This window comes from Eurosta solidaginis, chromosome 5, assembly GCF_040869045.1.
Source record: "Eurosta solidaginis isolate ZX-2024a chromosome 5, ASM4086904v1, whole genome shotgun sequence".
NCBI classification, from domain to species: Eukaryota; Metazoa; Arthropoda; class Insecta; order Diptera; family Tephritidae; genus Eurosta; species Eurosta solidaginis.
In genome coordinates this window covers 35,839,626-35,854,272 of record NC_090323.1, presented here as the reverse complement: position 1 = coordinate 35,854,272, position 14,647 = coordinate 35,839,626, and the positions used below count along the sequence as shown (strand labels likewise).

At 40.4% G+C, this 14,647-nt stretch overlaps 1 protein-coding gene across 9 annotated transcripts in view; it reads left to right on the top strand.

The window, feature by feature from the left end:
• LOC137233787 (protein tramtrack, beta isoform) overlaps positions 1 to 12,034 on the top strand; it is a 34,916-nt gene extending 22,882 nt beyond the window's left edge. For 7 of the 9 annotated variants that reach the window (XM_067757149.1, XM_067757151.1, XM_067757150.1 and 4 more), the window contains 3 exons: positions 27 to 1,375; positions 1,438 to 1,492; positions 9,524 to 12,034. In XM_067757149.1, the coding sequence (XP_067613250.1) occupies positions 27 to 1,375; positions 1,438 to 1,492; positions 9,524 to 10,252 (2,133 nt within the window). In that variant the 3' untranslated portion in view covers positions 10,253 to 12,034. The remainder of the gene's footprint in view (positions 1 to 26; positions 1,376 to 1,437; positions 1,493 to 9,523) is intronic. The other 2 variants (XR_010947563.1, XM_067757156.1) reach the window with 2 other exon arrangements.
• The last annotated feature ends 2,613 nt before the right edge of the window (positions 12,035 to 14,647 follow it).

The following is a 14,647-nucleotide window of genomic DNA, read 5'->3' as shown; positions in this document are numbered from 1 at the left end:
ACTTACTTTGAACTGTTTTCCCCAAGTTACAGAAAACGAATAGACGCGCAGCCACAGCACCGCCTGCGCCACCACCAGAGACAGAACATTTCCTTAATGCATTACATAAAGAGGACTCAGATATATCGCCTACACCAGCCACACCTCCGCCACCGACATCTACCTCTATGGCTCCACCCACGCTGCCGCCGTCACCTTTAACATATGCCGTGCCAGCAGCAAGTGCCCAATTACCTCTAATTTCTGCCACCACAGTGCCAAGCGCTTTCAATACACCACTACTTGGTGGCAGCAAACTTCCCACACCACTGGAAAGTTTCTTTATTAAGTCGTTGCAGTTTTATCCAAATTTTCTGCCTCAACCACTTAACTTCTCACAAACTGCACTGAATAAGACAAGCGAGCTGTTAGCCAAATATCAACAGCAGTTCAACAGTTTGTATCAGGATGCGTTGGGAATGGCGAGTAAGAATGCTATGCCCACACCTTTTGGCGCTGAAGACTATGCATCAACTACACAAGCGTGTGCTGGTACACTGGTGGATGATAGCAGCGCAGGAAACTATGAAAATGCGAAACGCTTCTGTTCCGCTGATAAGCAACGTCAATTGATACAGCAACCGGCACAGTCGCATCATCATCACTATCCGCATCAGCCGCCTACGTCGCTGCAGGCACCTTTGCAGAACACATTAGCGACGCAAGCGCAAACTCTTTCACAACAACAAAAAGACATGAAACGCATAGATAAGATTGTTGAAAATTTACGTAAGACACCGGTAAGCGGTGAAAATAGTTCAACTTCGCTTGGAACACAACAAGCAACAACGCAGCTGCAGCAGAAACAGCAACAATCACCGCAACAACACTTACAAAACCATTTACAAACACCATCGTTAAGTGTGAAAGCATCGTCGTCTGGCAGCTTTACGCCCACATTGCAATCGCCTCATTTGAGTGGAAGTAAATCACCATGGTCCGTCGTCTCGGCAGGGATTAGTACGACACAAAGTCAGCTGCAACAGCATCCACACTCGCATGCGCTGCCTTATTTGAGCGCAGAAGATCAAGTTGCTAAACTACAACAACAAATCGATCAATTTGCTAGCTGTAGCCGTAATCTTGCATCAACGACAGCGTCAAGCTCAAGCGGTGCTATAGGCGCAGATATGAAATTACACACTCAAACTGATTTGAGCTTGCTTTCGACGTTACACGAAAAACCACCTAGCGGTGCTATGAATTCTACAAGTGCGAGTTCGCAACCTAAGCCGCCTTCGAATTCAAAATTGTATGCGACCTGCTTTATTTGCCACAAGCAGCTAAGCAATCAATATAATTTGCGTGTGCATTTGGAAACCCATCAGAATGTGCGGTGAGTTTAGGTTAGCATTCCGTTTAGAACATGATTTAATTGAAGATCTTTTCTCTCAAAAGTTATGCCTGTAATGTTTGTTCGCACGTCTCACGCAGCAAAGATGCACTACGCAAGGTAAGACTTATCTACATATGCAATTGCCTATAACAGTGGTGGCCAAACCAAGACAGTCATTCATTTTCGTTTTTTGGGTAAACTCCCTTGAAATGCCGTCCGTCCGCTAATATATTGTAACAAATTTTGGGAAATTCCGCTTATTTTAAACCTTCTGCCAACGTTTGAATCACTGAACAGTCGAATAAATAACTCCAATATTAGGTATTGCAAAATGGTATTAATTTAAACTACTTTGGGAGTAGTACTTCACAACTAAAATTATACTTCACTAAAGCGTGGCGGCCACCGTGGTGTGATGGTAGCGTGCTCCGCCTACCACACCGAATGCCCTGGGTTCACGCCCCGTGCAAAGCAACATAAACATTTTTTAAATAAGGTTTTTCATTTAGAACAAAATTTTTCTAAGCGGGGTCGCCCCTCGGCAGTATATGGCAAGCACTCCGAGTGTATTTCTGCCATGAAAGGCTCTCAGTGAAAACTTATCTGCCTCGCAGATGCCGTTCGGAGTCGGCATAAAACAAATAGGTCCCGTCACGCCAATTTGTAGGAAAAATTAAATAGGAGCACGACGCAAATTGGAAGAGAAGCTCGGCCTAAAATCTCTTCGGAGGTTATCGCGCCTTACATTTATTTTATTTTAAAGCGTGTTTAAATCAAACTGACTCCTCAGATTGCGTTCGCCCATTTCTCCTTATGTCTAGACGTTTCACGCACATGCCTTCTAGAACAGTTGTATCTCATGCTTGGTTAGTTAGCTATATACATGTATATCTGTAGTTTATGCTTTTCGTCTAGCCATATACATGTGTATGTGTGAGTAACAACTTTTGCTCTTAGCTGCCGGCTACATATATGTATGTGAAATAATCTCTCTGATTCGCGCTGCTGGTTATCTGCATGGAATATTCTTCGTTGCCTTGTACATAAGTGTGGTTGCTTGCTCTAATGTACACATGTACATAAAGGCGCTGTTTGCTGTTTTTGTTGTGATTATTTACTAGCAGCATAGTGATGCTAATATTCGCCACAATATTTATTTGAGCATGCTTACTGTTCTAACAAGGATTCTCAATGAAAATAAGCGAAATACGTCCGAAGCCACGCCAACTTTTTACATACATAAAATTTCATAAAGCACTGCACTCGGTTTTTGAGAAAGATATGCCTCTTGATTTGACAAATAGGTTGCTCGCAGAGTATTTGGTTCACTTCCTATCAAATTGTTCTAGTATGGGCGTGCCACTACCTTCTTGTTGAGCTTTTAGCTAGGGTCGCAGCTTCTGTGGTGTGGTGGTAGCGTGCAGCGTTTACCACACCGAAGGTACCCAGTTCAAGGCTCGGAAAGCCTCTCTCTCTTAAAGGCCTCCCCTGGCAGTGGTTTGATAAACATTCCAGTGGATTTATGGCATAAAAAGCTTATCAGCGAAAATGTATCTGCCTGTAGATACTGTTCAGAGTCGGCATAAAGTATTGTAACGAATTTGCTTGCAATTCCTCTTATTTGCCTTTTTGCTTTGTTCGTATCACTAAACGGTTGAATAAATAACTCCAATATTGAATAAAGGAAAAATACCTTTATTAAAGTACTTCACAATAACATATATCTTCTCATATGCGTGTATTTGGGAGCGACACTTCAACAATTACAATTGCATACTTTTGGGAGCATCTCTTCTCTGCTGCGTGTACGTACATATGTGTAGACATAATGTTTTATTCGTTTATGTAGATACAAGTGACTGTCTGCTTTATTGTTGTTGTGACTTCATTTACTTAGCATCAGACTAGGGATGTGAGTATCACCTGGTGTCACTCATATTCGTCACACTGCCCTCCACCTAAGTCTGATCGTCCCGATCAGACAAATCTCTCGATCTAAACGCTGCCAGCCTTTCCAAATGAACCACTTTGATTTTGGTTCGTGGTTTGCCAATGGTTTGTATGCGGTACACTACATCGTTGATCCGTTTTAAAACTTTGTATGGGCCTTCCCAGTTACACTGCAATTTCGGGGACATACCTTTTTTTCGTTGTGGGTTGTATAACAGCACCAAATCTACTTCCTGAAACCCTTCCCAATTAATTGCTTTATCGTACCTCGCTTTCATCTTGTCACTCATAATTTTTGATCGTTGCCTTACAAGATCGTGTATCTCTCTCAGCTCTTCTTCCAAATCACTAGTGGATTTCTTAACATTTCTCTCCGCATTGGCATCTATCCCAAACTTCAAATCAGCTGGCAGTCTAAAGTCATTGCCTAAAATTACTTTTGCAGGGGTTTGGCCCGTTGTCTCATGCACGGCTGATCGGTAAGCCATCAAGAATAATGGTATGCGGGTATCCCACTCTTTATGGTACTTTTCTATTACTTTCCTTAAGTGCTCCTCCAATGTTTTATTGACTCGTTCTACCATACCATCGGATTGAGGATGCAAGGCAGTTGTCCGTGTTTTTGGAATGCCCAATGATTTACACATTTTCTGGTATACAGCTGATGCGAAATTCCTGCCTTGATCAGAATGTAACTCCATTGGTACACCATACCTTGCAACCCAATTGTTTATAAACACTTCTTCTACCGTTTCCGCTTCTTGATTTGGGATTGGGTATACCTCTGGCCATTTGCTGAAATAATCCATAACTACCAGTACTTATTTGTTTCCGCCGTTGCTAGTAGGAAATGGACCGGCGACATCCATAGCGATCCTTTCAAATGGCGCACCTGAGTTATATTGCTTCATCTGGCCATGACTTCGGGTTCTGAGCCCTTTTACTCTCCAAGATGACCTCCGCTTGGACCATTATGCAGCTCGCTGAGCACGTCACGAATCCTCTTTCTGGGAACAGCTATCAGTTTTTTTTTGTATTTACCATCCTCACTCTCCCATACTCGATGAAGGCAACCGGATATCAATTCTAAACTGTTCCACTGTGCCCAATATGACTTCGCAATGGGACTCTCTGCTGACATCTCTTCTCTGTTTGGTCTTTCGTTTCGTTCGAGCCCTTTCATAACACGTGACAGATCTGTATCTTCTAGCTGACACTTTCTTAGCAGTTCCTTGTCCCATTCATCTGCACATGTTATAGTCATTAGCCGGACATCTATAATGTCTTCTTTAGCCTCAGCTTTTGAACAGTGCTTGCATTCCAAACTACATGGTCTTCGTGACATTGCATCGACATTTCCATGGGTACTACCTTTTCGATGCTCAATGGGAAAGTCATAGCTTTGTAGTCGCTCGATCCACCGTGCCAATTGTCCTTCCGGATTACGGAACTGCAGAAGCCATTTTAAAGCTGCGTGATCTGTCCTGACACGGAATCGTTGGCCGTAGAGGTATCTGTGAAAATTTTTAATGCACTCTACCAATGCCAACAGCTCTCTCCGCGTAACGCAGTAGTTCCTCTCTGGTTTTCCAATCGAACGGCTGTAATATGCAACTACCTTCTCCTGTCCATCGACCAGTTGTGATAAAACGCCTCCTATAACATATCCGCTCGCATCTGTATCTAGAATAAACATTGCTCCTGGAATTGGATATGCCAACATTGGGGCAGTGCACAAACGCTCTTTCAATGTTTGGAAAGCTACTTCTTGCTCCTTCTTCCATTCAAAAGCTTTATTTTTTCTTGTTAGCTCCTGGAGACTATGGGCTACGCTGGCAAAATTTGGTACAAATCGGCAGTAATATGTGCACAGCCCAAGGAAACTTCTCAATTCATGCAGATTCTGTGGTCTTGGCCAATCCTTTACTGCCTCTATCTTTTCATTCGCTGTACGGATACCTTCTGTCGTTACCTTGTGACCCAAATAATTTACTTCCTTTTTAAACAGCGCACACTTTTTGGGGCTTAACTTCAGACCAGCGCCAGATATTCTCTGGAAAACTTCATCTAAGTTTTTAAGATGTTCATCAAAGTTCTTGCCCAATACGATGATGTCGTCCAGGTACACCAAGCATGTTCTCCAATGTAGTCCTTTCAATACCTGATCCATGAGTCTCTCGAAAGTAGCTGGTGCATTACATAGTCCAAAGGGAATTAGTGTAAATTGCCAAAGACCATCTCCGACGCTGAAGGCTGTTTTCTCTTTGTCTTCCTTTTTCGCCGCCACTTGCCAGTAGCCGCTTTTCAAGTCCAGTGTGGAAAACCATTTCGTACCAGAGAGCGAGTCCAGAGTGTCGTAAATTCTTGTCAATGGGTAGCTATCCTTTTTCGTAACGTCATTCAACTTCCGGTAGTCCACGCAAAACCTCATTTTTCCATCCTTATTCTTTACAAGTACTACCGGTGAGCTCCAGGGACTAGCTGATGGTTCGATGACGCCGCTGTCGCTCATTTCTTGTATAATTTTACTCACCATTTCCCGCTATGCCAGTTTTTTTTTTTTTTCAGTGGAACACTACGTGGAGCTTGACGTATCGGCCTCGCGTCTCCAGTGTCAATTTGATGTTTCAGCGGCCTGGTTTGGAACCATCCTGGTCAAATATGTTTGCGTACTCTAGGAGCAATTGCTTTGCCTTATTCTGATAATCTTCCTCTAGCCCCTCCGTCCATTCCGTGATGTTATTTGAAAGATCAGTGTTACTAGATGAAACGTGTTTCTGGAGCTGTTCACAGTTGATAATTACTTTAGCCTCTTGGCATCTTCCCAAAATAGCTCCTTTGGTCAGTTTGAGTGGTGACTTGAACTCATTGAGTACTCTTACCGGAATACGTCAATCTTGTTTTGTCATAGCCAGGGTTTTTCCTACAAGTATGTTCGGTGCTGATTTGTTTGCTGCTTCGACAACCCACAATTTGTTTGTCCCACGATCTCCATCAACCTTTGCCCAGATGACTGCTTCGGATTTTGGTGGTATTCGCTGACTCTCTTCCACCTTCAAAGGATGGTGTTTTTACCTTTGGATTACTCGCTGAAACAGCTGGGCGATTTAGTTGTAACTGCTCCATACGACCCTTCAAATCATCGACTTCTGCCTGAAATTGAGCGATTTTTGCATCCTGCGCTTCCAGCTTTGATTTTACCCTTGCTTCCTGTGCTTCTAACTGTGAAGACATTTGTGCCACCTGCAATGATAAGCGCTCCTCTTGTTCTTCCATTTTGGATGTTATGCGTGTCTCCTGCGATTCCAGTTGGGATGCCATATTGGATGTAATCTGTGTCGACATTTCTGACATACGCGTTTCTTGTGCTTCAATCTTCGATGTTATTTCTGACGACATTTCTGCAATATGTGCCTCCTGTGCTTCCATCTTGGATGTTATCTGTGTCGACATTTCTGAAATACGCATTTCTTGTGCTTCAATCTTCGATGTTATTCGTGTCTCTTGGGATTCCATCTGTGATGACATATACGTTTTCTGTTCTTCTAGTTGAGATGACATTGTCGATGTTTGAGCAGATATTGCAGCCAAAATCATGTTCAGGTCTGTGCTCGTAACTGTCTGCGATGTTTCGTTTTCCCTTCAATTTTTGTTGTTGTCTCGTCCCCATCAGGATAAAAGACATACTCGTCCACATCAATTCCTTCTGCTTCCATTGCCTCTCGTAGCCGTGCCTGAAGTTCGAGTTTATCGCCGCTTGTATTCAATCCACGGCTCTCCAACTCCTTCTTCAGTTGCTGGATCTTCAATTCACTGAACTTTGCCATGTCCTTGTTGTCCTCTGGAATGTATTCAAAAATTCTTCTTCTGACACCAATTGTAACGAATTTGCTTGCAAATCCTCTTATTTGCCTTTTTGCTCTGTTCGTATCACTAAACGGTTGAATAAATTACTCCAATATTGAATAAAGGAAAAATGGCCTTTATTAAAGTACTTCACAATAACACTTATACTTTGCAATTAGCTGGCTTAATAACCGAACTGATAGCTTAAATGAAACTGACTTTCAAAATAATACTGCTATTGCTCGCTAGATATCGTCTTAATCGAAACTGATTATAGCGCCTCTACCGCTGGTGCTTTTATACTCTTTGATTTCCTCGTGGCATCTTCTAGGCGCTTCCAGAATTTACTTACTTGCCGCCATATAATTATAACTACAGATGCACGTATATAGCTTCTCATATGCGTGTATTTGTGAGCGACACTTCAACAATTACAATTGCATACTTTTGGGAGCATCTCTTCTCTGCTGCGTGTACGTACATATGTGTAGACATAATGTTCTATTCGTTTATGTAGACTTGTATCTTTATAGTTGTTGTGACTTCATTTACTTAGCATCAGACTAGGGATGTGAGTATCACCTGGTGTCACTCATATTCGTCACAGTATGTAGGTTCATCCCGCAAATTTGTAGAAAAAACTTAGAATTAGCACCACTAGCTTTACTTCTAAAAGCCCGGCCTAAATCTCTTAGAAGGTATATATCGTCCTAATTTCAGCAGCAACCATGTGTTTCTGGACCAAAAAACTATCCCCTTGCGAAACCGAAGCCCACCCTTTCTTTGTCTTCAAGGTATCGTTCCAATTTTTAAATGTTCAAAGACCTCTCTTTTGTGGGGATATTTAGAGCTGAATATTGATCCGGCACGTTCTGGACAATAGGACCATCAATGGCATTGGCATTTTTACCATCCTGTATAAGTATTTTTTGAAGTATTATAAGAAGTTCAGCTTCTAGTGCACTATGCTTAAACATTTGTGATTAGTCTCAGTGACTATTGTGCTCTTCATTTTACCGTCAGTCTTGTCAGACTAAACAATCCCTTCTTGCTTTCTTGGCCAACGATTTTCCGTTTTTTATTTCCATAGACTTATTGTTTCCAGCGTAGACAGATCGATCGGGTTTGTTCCGGTGATTACTTGCACAGTTACTCTTAGAGCTGTTTTTCGCTGTACAGATGATCAGAGCTTACAAAGGTTCTTCATCATAAGTGTGCGCAGTTGGGCTTCATAGTGCCTTGCGGATAAGGTAATACCCATAAGCAGCTTCCCTTTCTTGTATTCCATCTCCGATGTTTGCCATCATCTTGCTTAGCAGCGATTGCTCTTTAGATGAGTTATGTTAGCCAGGAGTTGTATTTTACTGCTGGACAATTACCTACCTCCTTTGAGGCTATGTTTACAGAACAGATTTCGAAACCAACCTTTTGCATTGTGTGCTTTTTTGATAGGAGTATAAGCTCTGTATATCTTCTCCAGGAGGAATGTGCGTGTTCTCCTGATTGTTCTATGGCGGCTGCATTACGTGGTCTTAGGCTTTCGAAAACTTTTCGGACTGTATGAAACAAGTATGGTGGGTGGTACACTGATGACAAGTTCGTGTCCGCTTGCCAATTAACACTAGATATTACTTTTTCCAAGCCCAAGGGAATAATCCATTTCCTAGGCCGTGATGCTATGTGGCCCAGAGGCCTTATTGTCACCAGCTGCTGGAAATTTGTGGCTCTTTTATGGAAAGTGGTAGAGGTTCAATCACCGCGCTGATACGATCTTCTGTATTTTCCTTGAATATGTGGGTTGAATATGTTATGTGACTCTGGTGTCAAGGACTTGGTCCAGATCTTTCTTAGTACTATTTTGTAACCCAGAGCCCAGATGGCAACATGGCATCTTATTGAAGCTTCTTAATGTCTTTCAACTGCGTTTTTTCCATTTTGTATAACGCTCGACGTTAGGGTATCCTACACGCTTTAAGTCTGTTACTGCTTTCAGATGCTTTCCTGATATAATGCTTTGATTTCGGTAGAGACTGCAGTTTATTTCGATAGACGTAGCCGACAAAATACAGTACCGACTTCCAAGAAATCGGCAGCGTCAACCTAAAGAGCGGTAGGTAAGGTGTAACGAGGTCTTTTCGTGAGCGGTTCCCTCTGACCCATCACGCTTATTAGTTTAGAGTGCACCTGATAAAGCGATGTTTAAAGCGCAATCTAGAATAGACGGTCTTACGCTCTTAACTTGGTGTTGGCTAGACCTTTGAACATTTTCAGTCTAAGCATAAATTAGAGCTCCTTATTTTATCCTCCACACCAAACAATAATTAATTTTTTCTTTTTACATTTTATACTCAGCATGTTTCCTATCGTCATCCAGGAGCGCCATCACCTTGCGAAACAGAAGCACGCCGTAAGCGCGCTGCTAAAGCAGCGAACGCCTCACCACCTGTGGCTACCGCCACCACACCAACCAGCTCTTGTGCTTCGGATAGTGGCAGTATTACACCAACTTCACCAGCTGCTGGAGTTAGCGCACCATTTCAATTAAATCCACTTGACACAATTGTTCCCTCAGCGTCAGCGACTGCTGTGGGGCACACGAGCGGTGCAAGTAGTAATACGCCTTCGTTAGGCGCTGAAGCACAAATGGCTGCAGCGGCACAGTTAAGCTCCGCCTATATGTTTTTACCAAATCAATTTCATTTAGCCGCCGCAGCCGCTGCTGCTGCTCAACAAGAACAACAGCGACAGCAGCAACAACAACATCAACAGCAACAACAGCAGCAACAACGACAGCAACAGCAACAGCAACATCAACAACATCTACAAAACGCCTTAGATGCTTCAAATACAGCAGCAGCAGTAGCAGCGCTAAGCTATGCAACTACTTCGCTTGCGTCCGTGTCCACTACAACAACTGCAGTAACAACGAGCACGAACGGCGAGGATAGCACCATCACTGGTGGTTCAGCTAATAACGTACTTATTAAACGTGAGCCGAGTCCAGTTATTGGAAGTCCAGGTACTGCAGGCTCTGCTATACAAAGTGCTGGCGTAAGTTTGAGCCCAACACGTCTGCCCTAATAGACTATCAAACATTTTCAAATGGAAAACATCAAAGTTGCTTTTTTGTTTTGAAGCAGCAGCACAACAAAAATGTAACTAAGTACGTTAGCGATGGCTTAGTGTAAGATCAACAAATATCGGCGTCCATTAGAAAGTGCCCTTTCGCCGAATTCGGTTGAAGAGTACCCTATACTGAAACTTGTTTCACAAATTTTCTAGCTCAGCTGAAAATGTGTTGTCTGGTTGAAGTTATACGGCCAATAAATAATAAAAAGACAAAGTTAAATTCTCCGTTTCCGTTCTAGGCGTTTTGATGCATTCACGTCTTCTTCAGGGAGTCTGATACTCATTTTATGTTGAGATAGGAATATTTTGAAACAACTTCTGATATAGAGCAGTCTTCAATAATTTTCAGACACATTAACTGCGCTAGGGTGATATTCCAATAAGCCATCGTTATAAACTACATACATACATAAATCTATAGTTATATATGTAAGTCCTTTAGAGATTTTTATCATGTAATCGATCCCATCGTTAGCCCCGGCTGTGATAATTAGTGAAAACTTTTATAATTTTTGTTTGCCATTGTTTTATCAATGATTATGTAAAAATATGCCTTTCTATTAAGTGCTAGTCCTCCAATCCTAGATTTAATGTTATCTATAAGCATCAAAGCTGTTGTCGTTTTTTTACTGAAAATAAGCGAGCCAGATGGTAACAGGCGATCCCATTAATTTATAGCCAGATACTTTTTTTCTTAAAAAAAATAGAAATCCGAACTTGACCCACCTCAGTTTCTTTCCACTATTGAATCTTGAGCCATTGATAGACAGGAAACTTGTCAGCCATATTATTTAGCTGAGTGGCTTGGGCGCTTGCACACGTGAATTGCGTTGTACTTGAGCAGAGCCTTCTCCTCACTGGGTCGCGTTGCGAAATAACGGTGGTCTCGTCGCCGCAAACTGCGCTGCTGTCACGAAGTAATTGATAAGCTTAAGTGCGGTGACACAGACACTCCGGTTTTATTCCGAGACTCTAAAAGCAGCAAAATGCAGCGACTTCGGTTGTTCAGAAGCACTGCTCTCCTTAAGAGGCGTTTTGCTCTTTCTGTTTAAGCTTTGGTATGCAGCATTTTTTTTTTAAGTCTGTTCACACATTTTAGCAGATCTGTAAATATGTATTTATCAGTTAAATTATAGCTTGTTTTTTTACATCTATAGACGTTTACGCTTCAACTTTATATGGACTGCTAAGCGTCAAACTTTAAATACACCCCTGAAATTGCTGCGCATACAATTAGTACTACTAAATTTCAATACGCATTATACTCAGATGTAACTGAAATATGTGTCTTTGTTTCACCCTCTACACTAATTCTATGTATTCTATGTGTGTCCACAATTCATCGCAACTGATTCAGCTGTATGTTATACCCTACGGCCATCAGAGGGTTGTGTCTCCGCTTTTCGGTACACCTTGTGCTGTAGCTGTAGTTATTTAACCACTGCCGCTAGATGGGTCTTCTAAGCATTATCTAAGCGAGGATTGGCGTTTTTTCACACGCAAACGTAAAGTATACGCGTGTGAAAAAAACCCAGCTTATGTTTCACCTCAACACTAATTCTATGTATCACCTCTAAAAATGGTGTGTATCCACTATTCAGCGCAACCGATTCAGCTATATGTTATACATTATGGCCACCAGAGGTTTGTGTCTCCGATTTTAGGTACACCCTGTTCTGTAGCTAGTTATTTAACCACTGCTACTAGATGGGTCTCCTAAGCATTATCTAAGCGAGGATAAGCGTTTTTTTACGCGCAAACGTAAAACACGGCTATTGATAGCTTAATAAAAGATACCCTATAAAAAATTAAAAATTTCCAAAACATAATTTTTTTTAAAATGCTTTTTCAGCATTTGACAAATTGCATCTCTGACAAAAAACGCAGCTTATGTCAAATACGCAAAAGTGGATTATCCCTTTTTTCTTGTATCATGGTTTAGGGTTGCTCGAATTGAAGCCGAAAAGCGGAGAAGGAGTAGTGCGATAAAAAGGGATAAATAATCTGTAAAACGATATAGTCCTTTAGGAACTCGTTTTCATCACATAGTATCCATTTTGTTTCGATTCAGTCTTCCACCTCGTAACCGATTACAAATATGAATATTGTTAGAGGCTTATAAAGTATCATAAATTGAAAAACGTTCTATGAAATATGTAAAAAATTTAATATATTGATATACAAATACTCAAAAGTTCTACGTTTTATATTAAAAGCAGTTGAAATTTCGAGGCGTAATATAAAACCTTTGCCACAGATTTTGTTATGGAAAAAATTATAAAATTGTTTAGGTATGATTTAAAAACTAATTTATTTCATGCAATTTTTACTAACCCACAAAGAATTTATGACTACTTTAGTCATAATAAAAGCAATTATTTGGAAAGACACTGAAACTAATAACTAATGAAGTATACACATACACAATACATATTTAAATATGTATATTCATTAAATTTAGCCAGGCTCATCAAAATTAATCTACTCTTTACTCTTTAGGATGTAAGTTAAAAACGTACATTTTTATACAAAAAATGACTTTTATACACAAACAACACACATAAAAAGACAAGAATATATATATTTATTGTTTTAAATTTTATATTCAAATTATTTAATAAAAAATATATAATTTTCAAAAATGAACGAGTTTTTCTTGTTAGAGACACTTTTGAAGTTAACACAACAACAATGCAGATATTTTGAAAGCGACTTGGTAAATTGGTACTTTTTATTTCTCAAAGCTGTGGACTATCATCTACTACTCCAAAAACGAAATCAGCTCCCAAATTCCAGCTTTAGCTAACGCTAAAGGGCCCATTACTGATACTTAGCATCAGGCATGCTTAACCAACGAACCGATATCATTTCGTTACGAGAATTAACGTTATTAACGAAACAAAGTCATTTCGTTTAGTTTATTAACGTTAAGAACGTCAAATTAACGTTATCGTAACGAAATGATATCGGTTCGTTGGTTAACCATACCTGCTTAGCATATAGTTGACTTGACTTGACGTAAACTTGGCAACTTAGCCACGATTATACTCCTCTTAGCGCCTACAATCTGGCATCATAACCAATAAATGTCAATTTGTATGACAAAATGTCAAAATGAAATGGAAACAAACAAATGGCATTTCAAAATGTAAACGTCACTTAGAACTTACATAGAGAATCAAAATTCAACAGACTTCTAAGTCAAGTTAAGTGTTGCTAAGTTTGAGTAATAAGTACATGCAATGTTCATTTAACAGAACTGTAAGTAACAGTTCTCAAGTCAAGTCAAGTCTATGGTAAGTATCAGTAATGGGCCCTTAAAACTCCATCGCGCTAAAATGCCAAAAACAGTATCAAGTGCGCAGAAAAGCATGCAACATTTACAAACATGTGGTCATATGGTATACAACCTAAAGCGGGAGTCATTGGTGCCGTATGTCGTATCGCTTTAGTCGTATCCCTAACGTAATCAGCTATTTATCGTTACGACGGTAAACCAAAAACCAATTGGTTGGTTACGATACGGTTATGACCTTAGCGGCACCAATAATCGATTGCATTGATTCCCATAAGGTTGGTCGAATCAGCTGTTATAAGGTTACCGATAAAGCACCAATGTCTGCAGCTTAAAGAGCCAATTAAACTTCCTTAACCCTAACGCCATAGTCGTAACCATACCCATATCCATAACCATCTCCAATGTGATCGATTAATGGTGCCTTAACCTAAAAATCGTGAAAATTTCATAAAAATGAAGAAAACGCAAAAAATTACAAACATATACCACAAAAAATAAGTATCTTAGTCATAATGTATCCAAAACAATGCATAAAATCTACAAAAAGTTATTAAATTCACCAACTCAAATATTTTTAGGTTATGGATATGGCGAGAAACTAAAAACCAATTGGTTGGCTATGGTATGGTTATGACGTTAGCGTTATGGTATGGCACCATTAATCGATTACATTGATTTCCATAAGGTAGGTTCGATCAGCTGTTTTATCTGGTTATGGTTTTATGGTATATAAGTCACCATTAATTGGCCCTTAAAGTGTAGGGGTAAGCTTGTAATTCCACGTGACCATATGGCATAAATGTTATATATATGTGACCCGGCCTATGAAAAGGTGGCCTATGACTCAAAAAAGAAATTGCGAGAAACAGCTGTTAAAGATAAACAATGCATTTCTTCAGTTTCTTAGTAGTTTTTCTTTTGCCTTATGAACAGTCATGTCCAAAAGGCAACCAAAAAAGGCAAAAGAGCATAAATGAGATAAGTTCGTGTGTGTATATAGAGCGATGTTTTTTTCAATGCAAAGCTCAAACCCATGGCGGAACGATACA